Below are 21,808 nucleotides of genomic sequence, written 5' to 3'. Positions count from 1 at the left end.
ATAACCTGAAAATAAGAATCTTAATGTTTTCGGTATAGAATGAGTCGGCCACGCCACGGAGTCCGCCATGTCTCTGCACTAGCCCAGAAATAACAAACCTAGCTAGGGCCATTCACATTTTTGCATTGGCCACCATAGTTAGTAGTCCCTCCATGATGAGTTTTTACGTCTTTAAATCACCAGATCCATTTGTTTAAGAGAGGAAAAGACCTCTGCAGATAATTTTGCTCCCAGTACAAACCCCCAGAACATCTTGATCTTAAGTTATCAGAGACATAAGATGCTTAGGTGCTGGACTAGAGGCCCATCTATGACATGCCAAACAGTGTTGGAGAAACATTGACTTGTAATGTAAAACTGCTTTTGAAAAAGAGAGAGATGACTGGTTGCTCTGTAGATTATAATCAAACGTAGGTCAAAAACATGTGTAGGGAACCACCAGGATAAACAGGAAGGAAATCCAGGCACTCCAAAAATGTGAAAAACGTGAAAAACAAGTTACATTAAAAAGGCTTTATTGTGACAGCTAAATCATTAAAAAAGCCAACATGTTGTGACCACTACCGGCCTTTGTTAGGGGTTTAAAAAAACGGCTTTATTCAGTGTTTTAACTGATTTAAATAACTCGGTTGTTCGTTTTGGAGAGGAAGAGACCTCTGCAACTAATTTGGCTCCTGGTAAAAACTGATCGATGAGCACTAAAGGAATTTTAACCTGGAGAAGTTTCAGTAGGTTTTCAACCTGCAATCTTCACCGCTAAATGCCACTAAATCCCCTTGAATCTTACAAACTGCTCCTTTAACTCTGTAGTTTTTATACTTTATTTTTTTTATCCCAACTGCTTTTCCCAATTATTTTTTAATTATGTGACATCATCATGCTCTGAATCTGGTGGAGGACTCAAATGTGCAACAAGAACTTTTTTACAAAGTTAGGGGCAAAGAAAGCTGCTCCACTTCCCAGTGTGTTGAGAAAGAGGGCAATGGAAGCCTGACCTCTATTTATAGCCCACTTGTGGGCCCAGGACATGTGATCACGGCTATTTCTGAGGGGTGATCGACAGTTGGACGGAGCTCAAGTTGGCACCCACATGTCGCCCCACAGACCCTTGACAAAATGGCCCCAGACAAAGAGCGAGACAACTGGATGAATGAGAGCTGTTTGAACTGTTAGTCATCCAACACTAAAATCTGTTGCTGTTTGTCACTGTCCTCAAATACTTTTTTATTCATGTATGATGATCATAGTGTGCCATGATGCTGCTGATCAGGAGCTTGACCATTTCAGTGTCGAATGGGATAAATAGCTTCAAATTCCCATATCACATTGATTTTTTTAGATTTCTTATCAGTCAACATTTGAAGTGTGACCACTGTAGGCTTCACAGGTGCAGTCAACTAAAAACAGCCAACCCACTGAGATTCAAAAGTCTTCTAACCAGATTTACAACATTATCTGCAATAAAAATGACATTTTACTCTCATGTTTCTGATTCATCACAGCTGCATTCATCTTCCACACAACTGGGACTGAGGTTTTGTAGTATTTCACATTTCTTTGATGTTGCTAAATGCTCACTAGGAGAAGTTGCTGATCGATTATGATCATTTTGATTCCTATAATCTCCCAATCTCAGTCCAAGTAACAAGAACATCAAGAGACTAACAGAAACACAAACTGACAACTGTGTCAGACCCTCACCTGCCATTTTTCAAACTGCTGCCTGTGATAATGTTTCCTCTGTTGTACATTGATAACCACACATTTCATATTCAGAATATACAACCACATAATCTTTCATAATAGGCCGGAGTCTTTTGTGACTTGAAGGATATTGATTTTCTATGTTGGCTGAGGTAGAAAATCTCAGAAGTTAGAAAAACCAATCACATCTTTTTCATGATAAAGCTAAATTTTTACCCAGTCACTGTCAAACCTGGCTTTATCAACACCTAACTGAAATAAATATAGTTTCAGGACTAATTTCAGGTTTAGGTGGTGATGGCCTATTTCTGTATGCAGCTGACACAGTGTATCATGACAGTGTGTCCAAAAAAACGACAGTTTGACACACATACAGACGGATTAATGTGTTAATGTATCATTTTAACAACTACATCCTGTCATAGGTTTTGTGTTTCTGTATATGTTCATAAATGTCTGATAACATAGGCTACCGTGGACTTGAATTGTGCCCTTGACAGGCCTACTACCTGTAACTGTAACTAACTACACTTTTCAGAAGTTGATTTACACTTAAAGTCACGTGATGTAGACTAAGCGACGTCTGCCTCAATTTAAATGTGTGACTTGTTTAAGGAAATGTCATGACTTTGACCTTGCTAAATAATGATGAACACATCAGTCACTGGTTTTAAAGAGCTCATTTCTCCTACAAAAGTTATTTAAAAATTAGGACTTTACCTCTTAAGCTTGCTGTCGTCCTTCTGTTTTTTGATTTGTTAAAAATCCTTTGGTTCGATATAAACCAGACAGACTGAAACGCAGGACAATCCGAGATGCGACCACCCGGTGCACCAACTCGACTGGCTGCTGGCTGCGTGTCGGTGAGCCGTTTCCATAAAAGTACCGTTACTTTCTACCGGATACTGCATTCCGCGCGCGCCTGTCGCAGGTTCAGCTGTTGCCGCGTGCACGCGCGCGCACACACCCACACAGTCTCATCCAGATCAGTAGCAGCTGCATAAATACTCTTAATAATTGTCCTTAAAAATCACTGACAGTTTTGCACGGACAATTAGGACTATAATTGTGCTTTAATAGTAAACGTAATGATTATTTGTACACAGTCACTCTATTCAATTCAAAATCAGGTTAATGATTAATGAGGTTATAGAGACCTGAATGATATTTTTAATATTCTGTGATATAACTTTAATATCTCAACCATGATGCAGAGTTTATAGTGACTATAATACTTCATACAGTATCATGGTGGAGAAAAGTCTTGATTTAGTTGTTAGAGTAATTGATGTGTGTCCTCTAAGGGACTGTTTGCTATTGATGAGAGGGGAGGGGGTTGTGCAAAATGGGAAAGGCACATTAAATATTTTTTTAAGCACTGGAGAGGGAGTTGTGCTTTTTGATTTGGCTTTGGTGAGGGATATTAAACTTTAAATAGTTGTATTTTGTGTTCATTACCTGCAAAACCCCAAGAGCCACAAATGTGTTTTAAAAACATGTTTTCTTTAAAGAAATCCTCATAATCACACCATTTATCATACCCAGAAACTGTGAAATACGGTTATTTATGGTGGAGGGCAAGTTGTTCCTTTCCTCCAGTTATTCAAGAAGGCTTAAAAATATATATTTTTAAAATATAAATATGAACAAATATTATGTATCATTTCCTGTTTTTTATTGTTTGAGTTTTGTTTGATTCATGATGTTGATAGCATAATCCATGATCCATTATCTTCAACATTTTTTCCGCAGAATGGTCGGCCAAGATTAGAATAGCTGTGTCGTCTGGGACAAGAGAAACTAGACACTCTCCTGGTCAGGTCTGTTTTAGAGGAGTACAATCTAAATGCAGACAGACTTTATCATTATCTGCTTGTTGGCCTGTTAGAGCCGGGATTCCAGACTTATCAGTAAAGAGGGACACCAGCTTGCCCTTTGTTTTTCCCACATAACCTAGATATTGCTGTAACTCTGACGGTTGGAACTCATGTCCTAATGCCAAGGGACACACCACTATGTCCATTATTTATACAGTCTACGGGCCACACAAAAACAGTTTTTCAATGCGGTCACATGTGAGTGCATAGACTTCTATATATCACACACAGAAGATTTACATTGAGTGTAGTTCTGATGGCTGAGTCTTCCTTTAATGAGAGAGTGGTTCTCTCACTGTGGGTGGATGTAAATAGAAACTCTACAGCAGACACATTTCGTCTGCTCTAATGGCTCCATGCACAGCTGCTGACTCACTGACCAAACAGGCCACAGGCAGAAAATCCACCAAGTTGTCCCCATTCAAGTATTCTAGGAATGTTATGGAGTTTTTTGAAAGTTGGCGCGCCTCTTTATTGATCTTGCCTTTAGATACTTTTCAGCATTGCCTAAATAATCATTTCTAATATACTGATTACACAATTTACTTAAAAATGATCATGTGAAACCACTTCTTTACAGGATAAAGGTAGCCTAAATGCACCGATCAACAGTGAATGTTTATACATTATTTCAGCAATGCTCGCTGTGTCCAGTTGGAGGTGTTGAGGCTTTGGGAAACCCCCAACAAGACATCCAAAGCTCCAGCTAATACTGTACTTAGAAGTGAAAGCTGAGAGACTGAGCATCATGAGAAGACTACAGAAAGGTCCTTGTGTGCAAAACTTTAAACATACTGGTGCACACAGTTCAACAAGTGTTTACAAAATAATGTAATTCTGGGTTGTGATATAGATTACCAGCCAATACAACTAAAGCTCAGTGTACTTCCTGGAAGTAGCATGGAGCTTCCATTTTATATATTTCTAATAATAATAATAATAATAATAATAACTTTACTTATATAGCACCTTTAAAAACAGAGTTTACAAAGTGCTTTGAGGGTCAAAGCAGAAGCAGAAAAGGGATACATGGATGGCGATACAACAACAGAGAGCCAAACAGTCCTACTGAACACAAGTGAGAAGAAACTGGGGTTAAGTTAGGATCAAATTAAAACCAGAGGACAAATAATGCAAGATGCATGACGCATCATGTCAATATAAAATAATATAAAGAAATAGACCAAAAACGACAACAACAAAAACAATAAAAGCAATCAAAAATTGCTAAAACATGTAGTTAAAAAAGTAAAATAAATAAATGAAAATAAAAGAAGTGAAACGAGAAATAAAAATATGACACCACAGAAAAGCAAGTCTATAAAAATGGGTTTTAAGAAGTGATATAAAGAAGTCACTGACTCTGCGAGCCTGATCTCCTCAGGCAGGTTGTTCCAAAGTTGAGGGGCCCTGATGGCGAAGGCACAGTCACCTTTAGTTTTAAGCCTCGACTTATTATTGGACATGCGTTTGTAACAGATCTGTATAATTTGGGGTGATTTTGTGAGCAAACATAAATCTAGACTTTTTTAAGTCATATATGAACATTACAAGAATTAAGTTGCCTGAAAGTGGTCAGTCTATGTGCACTTTACACACTTGCCAGTTTTTTGTAGAGGCACTTTACACCCCGTCATTTGTCTACTTCCTGCTCAGATTAAGGCGTAAACTGGGTGGGGGTCTGTTCTGTGAACTGTCAGGGCCAAGGGGCTCCGTTCTCCTCTGTTCTGAGTCCTGCAGGACATCAGGGACAACAAGGGGACTGCTTTAAATAGCACCACAGTTGTGGAAACTTGTCAGCACTGTAAGGACAGCTAACCTGAGTCAGACTAGGCCTCAGCTGCTGCAGCTCAGTCCTGGCACCCCTGTGAATATTTTTGTGATGGTACAGCCCACACCCCACCGCTGATGCCCCAGTCGACACTCAGCTGGTCAAACTGTATCATGCTGGTGGTTCGGAGTTCATAGCAAATATCAAACCACATTGCCTCCATAAAAGCTCAGCCAAGACTGCTTTTTTTCTGTGAATATGTACTTTTCCCTTACCGTTGTACACCGATCACGTTGCACAATTTGTCAAAAAATGATCTATTTAACCACCACATCACAAACTTCATCAAAATATCAGGTGAAATCATCTCTGCTCACTGCATGCCCACCAAAACATCTTGATGCCACTGCACTAAAAACTCTCTCATTAATATATAAAATATAGTCCTTTGGTACTAATGATACTAATCATGGCTTTACTTTGTCCACCTATTGTGAGATTCAGTGTCTCACGACTCTCTGTTATGTTCTTATATGTGCTAACCAGACCAGACTGTGACCAGAACCCAGAGGTGATAAACTTCAGCACACTATGATGCACCTCTATTTTGCCTGACAGCTGCCCGGCTATACAGGGTTAACTGAGGTTAAAACAGCCCCGATGAGATGACCAGCCAGGCCCTCCAAGCTAAAAAACAGATGTGCTGTGCTATTATTCTCTTGAATACATAGAGGACAAACAAACTGTATTTTACATTTGTTGGACACTTTACAATTTATCTGTAACAACACAATACATTTCTGCTGTTTTTCTCTTGAACTACAGGCAGAGTGAATAAGCATGCCTTAATTCCCAAGCTGTGAGTGCTGTTTTTAGGAGAAAAGGCCACCAGAAAACAGGTGCCAACTGTGCACTCTGATAAAGCTGCTTTTAAAGAGCAGTGTGTAGGATTTAGGGAGATAATTGGCAAAAGTGGAATGTAATATTTATAACTATGAAACTAACAATAATGGTGTTTTTTAGCTTCAAATGGGAGCAGGTCCTCTTCCACAGAGTGTGCCATTTTGCGCCCTGAACGGACACACACTAACCCGAGAGAGGGCCTTTTGCATTTTTGTGTTACCTGCAGGCCACCGTAAAGATGTGTGAGCAGAGGAGTATTCACTTGGTTGCAATCTGCTATGTCACTGCTAGATGCCACAAAATCCTACATACTGATACACAGGTACACAGTGAGATATCTTATAGAAAATGACAAAAACTGATGACTGGGATTTAAAACAATTGACTACAATATACTACATGCATGAAAATAATAATTTGGTCCATGGCTGAGATGTGGTCTGATGTGGTCCAGTGTGTTGTGTGTCCTTCCTCTGTGCAGTATTCATCAACCTAATGTCAGCCCTCTCAGCTAACAGGCATTGGCATAAGCAAGACTCGCCTTGTTTACAGAGATACAACACCAACCACTGAATTATCCTACAATTACTATTTAACTGTGCACCACTCAACAGGTGGTCACATGCTATGGCCTCACATATACTTTCATTTTACTGTTTTTGCCTTAATCTGCAAAAATCATGAGGGAAGATGCACGTGTTTTGATTCCTCAACTGTTTAACCAATTAAACCACAATGAACATTTTCCTTTAGAGAAACCCATCCAATGTCCTTCTGTTACTGAGGTGTGACTGCTTGTGCATAACTCGTGGCTCTCTCACTGCCCCCTAGTGAAAACACATACATAAATGCTTCTGACACAAACCCTGACTTTGCTGTCACAGTATTTATATGTCCTGTTGATCCCTTTGCTAACAAACAAACTCTGTGACACAGTAAATATTGATATAATTTTAATGTTTTATTCTTTGCTTCTGTACTGTTGAGGCTGTTCACTGACAAAATAGACTGAACCACTTGAAAATTAATTTGGTAATGAGATACTGAGCATCATGACCACTTTATCCATTATACAAAGCCTGTATTTTCCACTCTACACATTATTGTCATCTTTAGAGTGTGATTTTCAGTTTATATCAGCGTGCCAGAACTTATCAAATCATGCAAAATTAATTTAGATCAGGTGACTGTTCCCTTTTGCTGCGTTTACAGGCTGTAGACTCAGGCGAGTATGTTTAAAACTACATATGATATTACTGGAGATACACACAGCCAGGTGGATGGACTTTCCTTTAGGATGTAGAAACTGAGAGCTCATCCTCCTTCATAAAAAATTTACCGAAAAAGAAAATTCAGATCTGATTATATTGTGAAATTCCAGTCAGTTTTAAAGCAAATAACAGTTTTTTTCAGTGCATTTGCTCCTTAATTCATTGTTGTTGGTGGTTTTCTTTGTTATTGTTGTTGGGTTTTTTTTTTTGGCATTGTTTTAGTTCTGGAAACTAATTTATGCATCCTCATAAATATTGTTTATATACCCATATTATCACGTGATATTAGTCATTTGGCCTGTTTATGCTATTTGAATTGTGTTTGTTTTTGAATTTGTGTTTGATTTTACTCAAATTGTATTTTTATTTCATTAAATTTTTTAGAATGTCAATTAATTAAAGTGTCATTTATTTTACAATATGCTATTGAAATTGGTTTTATCTATTTTATTATAAAATCAAATAATTTCAAAATTTGTTGAATTTGGTCGTAATTTGTCAGTGCTCTATAAAGAAATATTATAATCATTATTTCAATATTGAAGGTGTAGCATGAACCTCAGCTTTTCAGTTATAATGTTTAATGTCCTAATTACAATATTAATTATATTACAATTTGAATATTTTTGTAATAATAGACCTGTGAAGTGGCATAGCATTTGTATAGTCTTAATAGATGTAAAAGCTTGTTGAAACACCGTATTTATAGAGACTACGTTTCTCTGCGGATGAAGCTGTGTGTTTGAGTAGAAATCAGTAAAAAAAAAAAAAATGAATGGAGTTGTGTCACTCTATCATCAGAGGGGCATGTCATTCAGACATGCGCACTACAGACAGCGTCGATGAAGCCGATTTGAAGCCGAACTTCCTGGTCCGGGAAAATCTGACATTATCGCGATAGACAGCCTGTTCGTATGCAGCTCAGCGGCAGGGGCCTGACGCTGGAATGCGAAACTACAAGTTATTTAGTCAAAACAAGACATTGACAAACCTCAGCGCACCATTTTGGAAATATTACAACTCTCTTCGGGACTCAGCGATGGTCCGAGACATGAGGGAAACTCTTAACACACGGTAAGTTTTATAAAGCCGTCAGTGGCTAACGCTCGCTGACTTTAGCATGGCTAGCCTGCTAATCCATCAACACCCAGGCTTGTGACAGCTGACCAGCCAGCAGCACCAAGCTAACGTTAGCATTAGCAAATTTAGCTGGCAGGCAATTGACGAATTGAGTTAATCTTGTTTACACGGGAGACTTGTTTAGGTGATTGTGCAACTGATTTAGTTACGGGTAACATCGGACTACCTCCCGGGAATGGTGATGTTGTTTCCAGTCGTTGCCACACAGCACACCGGTGTGTTTGAGTGATGTACGGAGGCTAACAGATGCTGATAATTAGCCTGTTAGCTAGCAGAGGTATGTCGTCGTTGCTTGGTGCAACAGTATGGCTAAACAAACAACAACAGACTGACAGGCACCTTACCAGCACTCGTGTGCTAATGTGAATGAATACCAGTAAGGCTGGGGTGTTTTCTTTCTGCTAGTGTGTTACATCCCACTAGTTTCACCCCTCTTGGTGGATAAATTATGCTCTCCTTGACAATTCAGGTTGACACACCTCTTAACGACAATTCATTGAATATGTTGCATTTAATTACTGCTGACACATTGGGTGTGTGACAAACATTTGGCAGACCAGCAGTGCTTATAGGATTATTGCGAGCACTCCCATGACATTTCAGTTTTGTCTCTCAACTCTGCATCTTCAGGGGATGAGACGAAACTGGTTATTTCAGCATTTGCAGCTTTGGGCTCGTTGACTCTCTGTGTTGGGTCAGGATGGCGCAGGGAGGCTCTCAGCTTGACTACCACATCCTGCAGGACCTCAAGCAGCGTTTCCCAGAGATCCCAGAAGGGGTAGTGTCACAGTGCCTTCTGCAGGTACACACACACACACACACACACACACACACACACACATATCTATTCCTCTGTATGCGCAGAAAAGCAGTTAAGAGAATGTTGGAAATTGTGATAGTCACTTGGGACGAACGTTGTTTTGTTTAAGGATTTCTTGCTTTGTTTGCACCATCCAGTATCTAGTATTACTCTTTAAAGGAGAAATCTGTCGTGTTTTAAGTGGATATCCAACCAGCATTGATTGTAAATGCAGTTAATTGAAGCAATATATTCCTCAGTGCGTGCTTTACTGACAGATAATCTGAGTTTTTCTTCTTGCACAGCCCTTTTTACAGTTTCTATGTGTACATAGATGCAGTGCATCTGAGCTCCTAACACTCAACTCCCTAATACTCCCCAAACCTGCCCAGCACATGGAGGTGGAAGTGTCACATGCATCTTTGTTTACAAAAGTAAAGGCGTCTGAAATACCACTAACAGCATAAATCTAATGATATTATACTGTAAGGCATGTTGGTTGTTCATGACACCAAAGTGCCTGGAAGCTGTTTATGACCACCGTAGCCAAAAGCTATTATTTTTTTGGCCAAAGCACAGCATCAGGTGGCAAATATGTCAGGTGGCAAATATGTTCACTCAGTTATCTTGTGCCCTCTCGGCCGGCTGGTTGCTTATTCCCCTTTTTCTTCGTGATCCTGAAGAAAGGCTCGAATGAGTTTCCAGTCAGTCACAGTCTGCTCAAAAACAGGTGAAATGTGAAACACTCCCCACTGTCTCTCAGCTGACAGCAGAGCAGCAGCTCTTGATCACATTGAAGGCGGAGGCAAAATTAAATTACAAAAAACAGCTGACCATGTACTCAACCAGTCATCAAATATTTCTCCAATAGTCCAACTGTAGTCTCCAGCACAACTCTGTCCAAGTGAGGAGCAAAAATTTTAAGCATAGTAATGCACACAGACACACACACACACACACACACACACACACACACACAGGCTCTCTCTGGTGTGTAACTGCGTTGGCCAGTACACTGTAAAAGATGTCCAGGTAACATCCTCTGTCTGCACTCATAATAAATTATGCGATTTTCACTGATAGACATGCAGCTAGTTATCCATGTCAGACAAGAAGGAATAGTTGTTTTTGGGTGCATTAGAGCAGACCCCATGGATACCCAGATGAGGAGACTAGAAGTAAAAGTCAAAATAACATAAATCTCTTCTGTGTACCACTGACATCTGTGGTTCCCATAAGCACAGCAGAATTTGAAGCTGCCCCCAGAGACACAGAGAACATATCAAAACATTATGTTATTTTATATCACCTTATACTCCAAACTTGATAAGATGAAGTTAATTTTGAAAATGGCAATGTTCTCTTCAAAGATGTATCCTTATCTGCACAACTGACACTGCTCTCTGTTGCTGCCTCAGAACAACAATAACCTGGATCTTTGCTGCCACCTGCTGGCTCAGGAGAGTAACAGATACCTGTATGGAGAGTTCCATCACAGTCCAGAGGAGGGGCGGCTGAGTCGAAACCACATGCTGCACATTAGCCTGGGATACCCGGGCTCAGAGGCAAGCAAAGCAAATGGAGGAGCAGCAGGAGTAGGACGATCCCTTGTGCACAGCACCAGTGACAGTCACATCGAACCTCAGCGGCCCAGCTATCCTGAGCCACTGTCCGCCCCCGCCACCATGGCTCCCTCCCCAGGTTACAATCCCTTCTTCATGAACGATCAGAGCCGCTCGGCTAGCACTCCCACTCCCCCACCCACAATGCAGGGCATGTCTCCCACATACTCCCCTGTCCCACGTTACACTATGAACCCTATAACTGTCACGCTTTCACAAAGTATACCCAGTGTCCCACAAGCTCTGCAGATTCCCCCTGGGCACTACGCTAACAGCTCCAATACCACACTGTATATCCGACCCTCGCCCTCCCAGAGCCCGCAGCCAGCATCCTGGTCCTCCTCAGGGGCGCCTGTTTATCAGCATCAGCAGTCCCCCTATAGTACACCCACTTACGGCTCACCTTACAGCTCCCCGCAGCATCAGGTCCAGCCCCAACCACAGCCCCAACCGCAACCCCAGCACCAGCAATATGTCTTCCTCCCTATTAGCTCGCCAACTGTTCCCAGCATGCCCTACCACCACCAGCAACAACCCCAGCAACAGCCTGCTGTTTACAGGCCCTACCACACAAAAAGCTCCCTCAAAAACCAGATAGAGATTACCCTTGAGGGTCCACGACCTCGCAGCAACTCACCTGTGCACAACCCACATCCCCAGGGATCGCTTTACATGGCTACCAGCCCCTCGCCAAGCTCCCCTTCGAGGGGTATCACTATGAGTGGACCTCCAGGCCCGGCGTCTTTCCACCCTGGGATGTACCTGCAGCATCAGGGCCCTGCAAGGCCTCGGCCTGCCTCCTCTCCTCAGCCGGGCCAGTCCGCCTACACCTTCAAAATTAAAGTGTCCCCAGGAGGTCAGGCCCAGAGGCCACTCAGCTCACCTCCTGTGGCCGAAGCGGAGTCTCTTCTCAACATAGTAGATCAAGGAGAGCACAACGCTGCCCCTGCACCCATCCTGCCCATCTCTGCTCTGCCGGGGAACATTGTCAGTCAGTTTCAGCATATGCCCCGACGTTCAAGCTCAGGCTCTGATGACTATGCCTACACACAAGGTAGGGGATTCTTTGTATTTCCTATCTATTGCTTTGCATGCTTGTGGTTTTCTTTCCTTAGTCAGGGTTCCCACGGTCATGAAATTCCTGGAAAAGTTATGAAATAAGAAAAACTTTTTCCACGCCTGGAAATGCTTTGGAATTAAAAGAATGTTTTGGAAAGGTTTTGAATAAACATTGTTTTGCCCAGTGGTTAAAATATGTTTATGAAAATCCCAAAACATGTCTAATGTTACGCAAAACACATATTGTTTATTTAAAAAGTGATGCTGCGATGCTGCATGTTCATCAATTGAATCTTTGGTTTTCTATCCCCAAAGAGGATACGGCCTTGACATTTTGTATATGTGCCGGTCTGGTCTATTGATGTATAAAGTTAGTAGGCATGGATATGGGGCCAAGTATTATGGAAAAGTGTTGAAAATGAATTGGTAAAAATGTGTGGGAACCCTGCTTAGTGTTTCGCAGTTGGAGTTAACATTCGATGTATGTTTGGGGCAGTGTCGTCTAAAATAAAGACTAGACTAAAGCCTTTAGCCTGAGAATAGCTGCTTCCAAGCTTCATCTTAGAAGAAGTCCTACTGGTGTTCATGAAACCACTGTTGAGCAGAGTTTATAGTTGCATATCATCTAAGAATTTGATGACTAGGCTGTTTTGTGTATTGGTGTTTAAGACATGGACTATATAACTGTAATGTCTCTGGTTTGATTCCAGCTCGGTGTAGTTGTTTTTTTGTCGTACTCCTCTCTCTGTCTTTAAAAGGATCTACGTTGTCACTAATTAGATACCAAAAAAGGCTTAAAAAATAAAATTCACGTTCACTTTACTGATACAGATAAATTACTTACATGTCTTACTTATCTTTTTCATATTTTAACATATTTATACATATATTTGCCAGTGTTTAAGATTTCAACAGTAATACAGAATTTATTGGATACGATCTAACATGTTACTCAGCTACATATTAATTTTTTTTCGTCAGGTGTGAGAGATGCAGGCAAAATCTTCTATCACAGTATATGTTGGTTTTATTGTTTTTTTCTCCAAGTTATGTGTATTGGCTTTTTTGTTCATTTTAAATAAACAGAGCAAACATTCACAAACCCCACCCCACATAATCTTTCTCAGCAAAAGGAAAAAAACCTAGACAAACATAGTCTCAAATATAAATAAGCAAGTGGTTATGAGTAAGGATAATCATAATGATGTAATAAATACACAACAATAACAATAGTAATTTAAAAGAAAAAAAATACACATTTGTTGTGCAATGCTTACAACATACCTTAATACATTCATACCAAAAATCCAATAAACATAATTCTAATTAAAAGGCTTTTTGGTGCAAAACAGTCATCATCCTAATCTCTCTTCATATTACTAACCATTTTACTCTAGCTGTAGTATTTCATCACAGTATATGTACTTCGATCGATATCATATATATATATATATATATATATATATATATATATATATATATATATATATATATATAATATATATATATATATATATATATATATATTTTGGTAACAGTATTTATCACCATATAGTAGTTGTTCTATGAATTCTTATAACAAATAGTCTAAAATAGCCATACTGTACTTCATCACATTCATTTTCTTTCATTATTTGGAAATTCCATACAAATAGAAAACAAACAGGCGGCACTTGAGTGAAAAACAAGAGACTCACCAGAGAAGCAACAATTATTTTAAAGTAAAAGATGTGCAGTTCATGGGAACAATGATTTCAAGTGTAAGAGGTTTCTATTTTTATAACTTCGCTCTTGTTCTCCATGTCTGCCCAAATCATGTTACCCTGCAAGATGGCTAGGTTTGCATGATCACGAGATCATGCAAGAATCCAGCCCTAATTTGCCACATAGCTGGCCCTGAAGAGCTCCTGTGATAGAAATGTTATTGCTACATCTGTGATGGACACATTTCAATCGTTGCATGGAACATACTGTTATATAGCCAAACGCTACACTTTACATGGATAATGTTTGCTCCTACCGTAATTAGCAGAAATCCTCACCTGCTACCTTTTGGTTTAAAATGTACACATATTTAAAAAAACACTATGGCAAAGATATGTTGGTTAAGTCTGAAGTTACCATAATCTTTTGTTGTTTATGCACAATCTTGTTGCTTGCTATCACATTTTCCTTTTTCTCCCCAGCCATATAAGCTAGTGTAGTTTGTGTGACTGCTTTGTGTTTGTTTGGCCCCTCTGACTATGTTTGTTGTCTTGTGCAACATGCTGTTAAACTGGTGATGGTCAGACTTCTTAGAGAGCAAACATTGTGCAAGTTTGGCTTTATTTCACAAAGGCTGACTGTGTTTCTGTTTTTTAGTGTTTTCTCATGAGATATTTTGTTCTGGGCTTTTACATTGGTATGGAGAAGTAACAGAGCATGAAAGTGGGGGAATGTTTTATATGATGCTGTATTTTTTTGTCCTTGAATTTCAAGCATTTTATGTTTGGCGTGTTTCCCTCCAGCTCTCCTGCTCCACCAGCGGGCCAGGATGGAGCGTCTAATGAAGGAGCTTCTGATGGAGAAGCAGAAACTAGAGCACCTCAAGGCTGATGTCAACAACATGGAATATGATGCCCTTCAAAGACGCTTTCGACGAGTCAACTCCACCAGTCTGATACCCCGAGTGAGGACTGAACGTGCACATTGTCTCCTCTATACAATCTTATACTTTTTCACATGCTCACAAAAGTTGATTTACAACAGTAGGGTTAAATCACAAGTTCAAGATTCAGAATATTTTGGACTCTGTCTTTATCCCATAGTCGTGGAGGCTCAGTACATTATAGCAGCTACATTGCTCCTGACTGACTGGGTTTAAATAAGGCTTTGAACTTAATCATATGTGCTGTCCAAAGGCAGAAAGGACTCAGTTTATTCAAGTTAGTATTCAAGGTGCAATCAAATTGCAGCAATGATTAGAAAAAATGCTCTATACTGTCATGCAAAGTGATGTTTAAAACAATTTCTCACTCATAAGAAGTTTGGACAGAGGGATGTGGAACACTTGGGTGTTTATTTTTGTCTAATATAACTGGGTTGTGTGTTTTTTGCTGGCTGCAGCCTGAAGAGATGACCCGATTGCGGAGTCTGAACAGACAGCTTCAGATTGATATCGACTGTACCCTGAAGGAGACAGATCTACTGCAGTCGAGAGGTATACATACACACACACACACACACACACACACACACACACACACACACACACACACACGAATGAAATGCACATTCCTACACATAAACCTTTGAAGTGTGTCTCTGATTTATTTGAAAGCATTGATCTTAAAAGAACCAAGCCCAGAAGCAGACAGAGTTGGGTCTAAAGTGATGGATGAGGCTCCATCACACTGCATACAGATGCAGTGCTCTAAAATGACCAGCTGGTCTGTGACAGTATCCAGGCTGATCCAGTGTTGACCCTCACTGGGCCCATGACGCACAGTGTTTGGCTGGTGCGTGATCCATGTTGATTATCTAATTGATAACAGCATTGCCTTGATACGCTCCTAATTACAGTATGTGAAAATGAGTTGCAGTGCTTTATTTATTTACCAGGCGTGGTGTTTTCAAAGCAACAGTCTAGCTGGCAGCAGGCTCAACAGTGCGACCGTTTACTTGCAGTTTGCCCAGGGCCGCTGAACATTTGGGTCATCCTGGAAAACTTAACACGGGCTTTCTCTTGGGTGAACTTCAATAAAGCTGCGAATGGTGGGGCACCCGCATAACAGTTGTTATATATACAAAGTCTCTCCTCTGAGACTTTGAACGCTGTCTTACTTTACCAGTGCCCTTCTCAGCTCTTTGTTTTCAAGGATGGCCTGCTCCGTCAATGAAGAAATACAAACTTGCAGCAAAAACAGCTGCTGCATAATAATTGTATTTTCTGGTCTAAATGTATGCATTTTTGGTGCATTGCATTTCTTTCAGTGTAAAGTGTTAAGCAATGCAAGTTTATGTCTTTGTAGGCAGACAATAAATTATGTGTTCATAATTAGGGTTTTATATTGTCAGCACAGGTACCCAAGAAGTTATTACTGTTTCTGTTATTTAATTTAATTTAATTTTGTCTGCTTTTTGGTTTTGGTGACCTGCAAAGTATTTCATATTTCGGGCTGTGTCCAGTTTTTTGAATCGCCAAAACTTGCAGTAGTTGTAGAGAATAGTTGAATAGATGGATGTTGTTGTTGTTTGCATTTGAAATATGATGTATAGTGTTGCCTTTGTTGTGACAAACAGCCAAATATAAAAGCACAACTTGTGTGAGTGATCTGTTCATGCCTCTCAGTGCCCAGCTTTCATACATTCTCAGAGCAGCATGTTGCAAAAATAAATCAGAAAGCCAACATCAGCATCTGACTGCAAGCATGTAGTTGTTAGGCTTTCAATTCTTTTGATGCTGATAAAACAATGCATCTAAGCAGACATTGAAATCCCATGTCCATTATTGTGTCATAAATCTAATTTGGAAAGAGTATGCCATTGGCTATAAACACCCAATAAAGACAGTAAGCTTCCTCATGTCATGTTGCAGTCAATTAAAAAATATTTATCTCATATCTAAATGAAGACTTGCCTGAAAGAAACAAGGTTTTATCTCCTGGCAAAATCCTGTTAATGTGTGAAGAGTCAGTGCTTGAATTGGCTTATTTATTGTAGCATCAGTGATTGCCCTAGCGGCCATTTAAACCAACTCAAGCACTGCATTAACAAAACACAAGTGGCTGCGTTAGTTAGGGTATGTTGCTTTGGGTGCTAGTGAGATGATTAAATACAACCAGGGATGGTCAGAATGAGTAATGGATCCAAAAGTTTAAGGTTGTTAGGATGCCAAACATTGCACAGTGGTTTATAATACAACTCTGGAGAGTTATTCAGCAGCAGTGTCTTTTTTTTACTTAACTGTCTTGAAGTAAACTGTAGGATTGCACTGTTCATGTTACAAAGTAGTCTAAGAGAAATGTGTGTAAACATGCATGTGTCTGATTGGCCAATCTAGTGTAAAGCCAGGTGATGTTTCATTGCGTTTCTGTAAGAATGTTGCCATAATCAGTCTTTTTGCTTGTTGACCCTGCTTTCTTCTCTGTTACTGTCCATCCAAACACAACAGTCAGTCAAAAGGATTCAGTAAAATAGCTGGAAATTGATCAGACTGATTGGACCTCTGCTTGGTATGGGTCCATCTAAACAAAACTTCTGTGTCTGATTTCTGCTTTGCCCCACAGGGAAGTTTGATCCAAAAGCAATGAACAACTTTTATGACAATATTCAGCCCGGTCCGGTTGTGCCGCCCAAACCTGGGAAGAAAGGTGAGAACTTTCCAGCACAGTTTGAGTCATGAGTCATGGGCCATTTTCATAAGGATGAGTAAAGAAGAGGAGAAAGATAGATGTTTCTACGGGGTATAATCACACATTAATCCTGTTACCAGGATACAGATTTGAGTTTCAATGCAGGACCATTCAGGTCATTAATCACTAACAGTAGTTGTCTTATGCCTATTACAAACTAAATGACCTTGAAAATACTTTTACAAGACTAAAGTCTGACGGCCTCTCAGGTCTGACGACAATTTGAGTTTTTAGTCACATATTGTAAGATTATGCAAAGACTAGGGATCTTACAGGTTCAATATTTGTAAGACTACAAGTAGATTCCTTGTTAGATTAATTCCCATCCTGCTCCTGGTGGAAAATATTATGCCCATCTCCCTCTCTCCCCTGCCAATTCAAAATCAATATGACTCATAAAGATAAACTGTATTTGCATACAAGTTTGAATTTTTTCCCCTTATCTTGTCACCAGCCTCTGTTGATTAGCTGTGTTATTTTAGTGGGAGGAGACTGTGGGGATGAGGCAAACCGTTTCAAAACTGAAATTTCTAAATAAAATAAGTGCCAGTTAATGAATTAGGTACCAAATCAAAAGAATAAAAAACTTGTGAACTCCTCTATTCCACGAGTTTCTCCTCCATTTTCACAGTACAAGAGAGCTGAGACTTGTTCATGTTCTTGCGCCTCCGCGGAGTCCTCTCCAAGTCAACCTGCTTCAGTCCTCGTGTGGTTTTGGAGAGAGTGCAGCTGGTGGTTGTTGATGAAGTTAACGTTACTGAGCTTCAGTATTTGCATTAAGTTAAGACTTAAAACTTTGGATTGTATTAAACAGGTTTGATTTTGTCAGAACGTCGAGATGAGAAACAGACTTCAGACAACTCTGAGTTTTATGATGAACTTACCATAAACAATAAAAATCACGCACGCACCATCAGAGGTAAAATCCTCATGATTATACTGTAATGTTACATTGGAAATTTGTCTGAAATAGTGAAATCGCTTGAAAACTTGTCGGGTGTAAGGTCAGCATTATCTGGCTTCCAGAACATTAAACATTTGGGACATTTTTATTTACATTTACATTTACATTTACATTACTGAATGGTTGACGCTTGAATGCATGCCTCATCTGTGTTGAGTGACAGACATTGTTAATTCCTGCGCTTAGTTGATGACACTTAAATTGTTGCATTATGCACTTTATCGCATAAATAAACAGCTTGTGTCATGTAATGCGTCTCTTTTTTTTTTTCTTTTTTTTTTTTTTGTTAGAAGGGGAGCAAGGTCCCAAGCCAGTGCCGGGGCCCCAGAGGGACGAGGACTTTGAAGGCGCCCAGTGGAACTGTGAAAGCTGCACCTTCCTCAACCACCCTGCACTCAACCGCTGTGAACAGTGCGAGATGCCGCGCTACACCTGAGCTTGGCGCTGCGCAGCGTTGCCCCACCCCTGCCTCTTCTCCTGCCAGTCCTTGGATAGTATAAGCCCCACCCTTCCAAAATCTGCAGAATCTGACTAGAGGTCTTCCCCTGTCAATCAATATATAAGCCCCTCTTACCTGCTGAGGAAGAGCCACTATCCCTCTCTGCTCCCGTCTACTACTCCTGTGCACTTTGACCCATTTTTTTCCATTGGAGGATGATGATTCTTATTCAGGACAGTTGGAGACTCTTAATCATGGCAAATGTATAAAAGACGGAGTGATACTGCGACTCTGGCAGTGGGTGGGTAGGGGCTTCAGAAAGGTCAAAGCGATCAAGGATTGAGGAGGAGCTACAGTTTACCTAGAGAACATTCCACGCAGAAAGAGAGACTGCCCTGTTTACACAACTGCGCCCATTCCTGAACTCAAAATGGAGGCACTTCCACTCTAATCTAGGACCTGTAACTCCCTCTCTGACAGTGGAGCAATGAAAGCAATGGTATATACATTCTGACTAATGCGAAATGTAGACTGTACACTGTATCTGGCTCTGTATTAGAGCTCACTTCACTGAAAGAAGAACACTAAGAGACATTTGCATATGAGTATATTCCTGGTACTTCTATGCATATTATGCCACCCTGTATTATGTGTTCAGAAGATGTTGATTTCCTGTGCAAACGCCTCAACTTGCTGTACTTAATAAAGGAGCTGATTCTATGTGACTTGACCACGCACAGCTGGCATGTCTGCATAGTTTTTAATGTCGATAGCTGTGAATGGAGGCATTTGTTTTTACGAGTTGTCTGTCCATGTGTTTTCTTTGCAGCAACATCTATATTTGAAGCATTTTCAACTGTCGTGGCCACATATGAGTCTGGACAGACATGGATGTTAACTGCAACTTGACCTGTTCGCAGAGGCATATGAACGGGAAGCTGTAATTCTAGTTTTTAATTTGCAGATTCTCTTTTATTCCCACATAAACCAAACACACTTCTTTGTGTCTTCAGTACATATTTTATTATGTAAGTAATCAAACCTGTGGGAATCAGGAGCACAGCAGCAAATGGCATTGGCATGCACACACTCACTCACTTTCACTAATGTTGCAAGAGGAAGTTAGACCACGTAGAATGAGGTTTGAGAAGACAGCGATAACCACTGCAGATCTTCTGCCGCCACAGATCTCTCTTCTGCATCACACCATCCTTCAGGTTTGAAACTTTCCATTTTCTAATTGATTCCCATAGTCTGCATAACACTATTCATGCACAGCACATTGCACTCTGGCATCTCCTGAAGTACTTTATGAAGGAGTTTCATTTAGATGCAAAACTACTGACATTTTCAATAACTACAATAATTTTCTGCAACAGCCTCTATCTAAAATGTGTCATATTCTTACTGCTGCTTACTCTACATCCCCATTTCCTACAGGGTGAGAAGACAAGGAGGCATCACATGGGACATGTGTGAGCACATGCTGGCTGGTATGATCATGCGCACACTCTCAGCAGACATGGTCATTTGCCATCTTCCTTCCCACTGGTGTTTTTATAATGAATATTACTTTATTATGCTTATTGTGCATACTTACATATAATACAACCATTTTTTATCAAAAAAGCAGGTATACTTTGTGTTATGCTGCGCGTTTACATTAGCAGCCAAAAGTTTTCATTTGACAGACTGCTATTCATTAACCAGTAAATGTTCCTCTCACCAGTATGCTGTCATTTGGAAGGTGGCTGTGGAATGTTTTTACTGTCTTAGGTAGATTTTGTTTATTATCAGTATCTCTGACGCTTTAAATAGACTCAGAAAGGACAAGCCATTCCAGCTGTAGAGTATCTCTGGGGAAAAGTAGTATTTCCTTAGGTGTGTCCTGTCTCCCTCACTCTGTCATGTTACTTCAGTAGGGCATTTTGCTCCCTGTATCCGTGACTTCCCTGATTGGCCCTAGTTTACAGCATTCTCTGCTTCGATTGGTTAATTATTCCAGCAATTCGTCCTGGTATGAGGTCAGTGAATCCATCTGTTCCCTCCAGATTTTCTGCCCAAATTTAACGACCTACTGGAATTCCACTTAAAGGGGACGCAGAGTTATCTGAGCTGACATTCTCTCCCAAATTAAACCGGCTGATTTCCTTTTCACAGCCGTGTTTGCTGCCAAACCTTCTGAGAGAGCACGGGGCTCTGGTCCAGTGCGTGAGGATCGTCTTTGAGACAACAAGTTCACAGTATCAAATGGAAGAGCCCGTTTCCAGTCCTGAAACTAACAATAAGTCAATTTATAAGCGTTTGTATTTCCTGTTTTTTCTAGTCTGTGGTTGTGTAATGTGTAACAGACAGAGAGTTCCTATTACTGAGAGGACACCGGTGAAACTGAGAGTCTCAATTTCTCCTTTTGTCTCACACATTTTAGTAGTAGTCTTCATAGTTCTTGGGGTTCAGGCAGTAGAGGATGGCTCCTCCAAAAGAGAAGATGGTGGATCCCCAGGCCAGGCCATAGCCCCAGTTGAACTCATGGTACACCCTCAGACTGACCGTCTCGATGAACTTGATGGGGAACAGGACCAAGCTGCACACCTGGAGCACCACTGCAGAGGAAAACGGGAAGAGGAGAAGGTACTGTTGTCACAATGAGTGTGCTAAATACTATCAAACATCTGGTTTAGTTTCAGCTGTTTAACTTGTTCTTCAACAGCTAATATTCCAATGTGCTTCGATTCTACAATTTTTCTGTTACCTGCAATTTCTTTTTAAGCTTTTGGATAAGCCCACTATAACATGCAGCACAAGCACAGCCAAAATGGCACTGGTTTTCAGAGGCAATTATTTTTTTTCACTCTATTATTAAAAA

The 21,808-nt window shown here is 40.3% G+C and overlaps 3 protein-coding genes across 4 annotated transcripts in view; 2 read left to right on the top strand and 1 right to left on the bottom strand.

Annotated features, from left to right (window-relative positions):
* nexn (nexilin (F actin binding protein)) overlaps positions 1–2,566 on the bottom strand; it is a 35,453-nt gene extending 32,887 nt beyond the window's left edge. The window contains 1 exon segment of the mRNA XM_042516632.1: positions 2,425–2,566. The gene's annotated coding sequence lies outside the window, so the exon portion shown is untranslated.
* A 5,840-nt stretch (positions 2,567–8,406) lies between these two features.
* tab3 (TGF-beta activated kinase 1 (MAP3K7) binding protein 3) lies at positions 8,407–19,710 on the top strand. Of its 2 annotated transcripts, XM_042516531.1 has the most exons (7): positions 8,407–8,600; positions 9,297–9,468; positions 10,884–12,141; positions 14,654–14,814; positions 15,252–15,345; positions 17,414–17,497; positions 18,794–19,710. In XM_042516531.1, exons 2-7 carry the CDS (start codon positions 9,367–9,369, stop codon positions 18,937–18,939), a joined length of 1,845 nt encoding a protein of 614 aa, XP_042372465.1. In that variant the 5' UTR covers positions 8,407–8,600; positions 9,297–9,366; the 3' UTR covers positions 18,940–19,710. The 2 variants fall into 2 exon arrangements, with proteins under 2 accessions (XP_042372465.1, XP_042372473.1); XM_042516539.1 differs by lacking the exon at positions 9,297–9,468 and having other exon boundaries at positions 8,408–8,600.
* A 1,789-nt stretch (positions 19,711–21,499) lies between these two features.
* The window catches only part of LOC121963589 (oxygen-dependent coproporphyrinogen-III oxidase, mitochondrial-like), a 6,767-nt gene continuing 6,458 nt past the window's right edge, over positions 21,500–21,808 (top strand). The window contains exon 1 of the mRNA XM_042513874.1: positions 21,500–21,573. Coding sequence (XP_042369808.1) covers positions 21,500–21,573 — 74 coding nt within the window. The remainder of the gene's footprint in view (positions 21,574–21,808) is intronic.

Source organism: Plectropomus leopardus, chromosome 3 (assembly GCF_008729295.1).
Source record: "Plectropomus leopardus isolate mb chromosome 3, YSFRI_Pleo_2.0, whole genome shotgun sequence".
Taxonomy (NCBI): domain Eukaryota; kingdom Metazoa; phylum Chordata; class Actinopteri; order Perciformes; family Serranidae; genus Plectropomus; species Plectropomus leopardus.
Note: the sequence above shows the minus strand (reverse complement) of the source record. Positions and strands in the feature narration are given on the sequence as shown.

Excerpts from the sequence above, each read along its gene's own strand:
- tab3 (XM_042516531.1), top strand. The coding sequence starts at position 9,367 with ATGGCGCAGGGAGGCTCTCAGCTTGACTACCACATCCTGCAGGACCTC. Across the intron at positions 12,142-14,653 it reads TGACTATGCCTACACACAAG|CTCTCCTGCTCCACCAGCGG; the intron begins GTAGGGGATTCT and ends GTTTCCCTCCAG. Across the intron at positions 14,815-15,251 it reads CCACCAGTCTGATACCCCGA|CCTGAAGAGATGACCCGATT; the intron begins GTGAGGACTGAA and ends TGCTGGCTGCAG.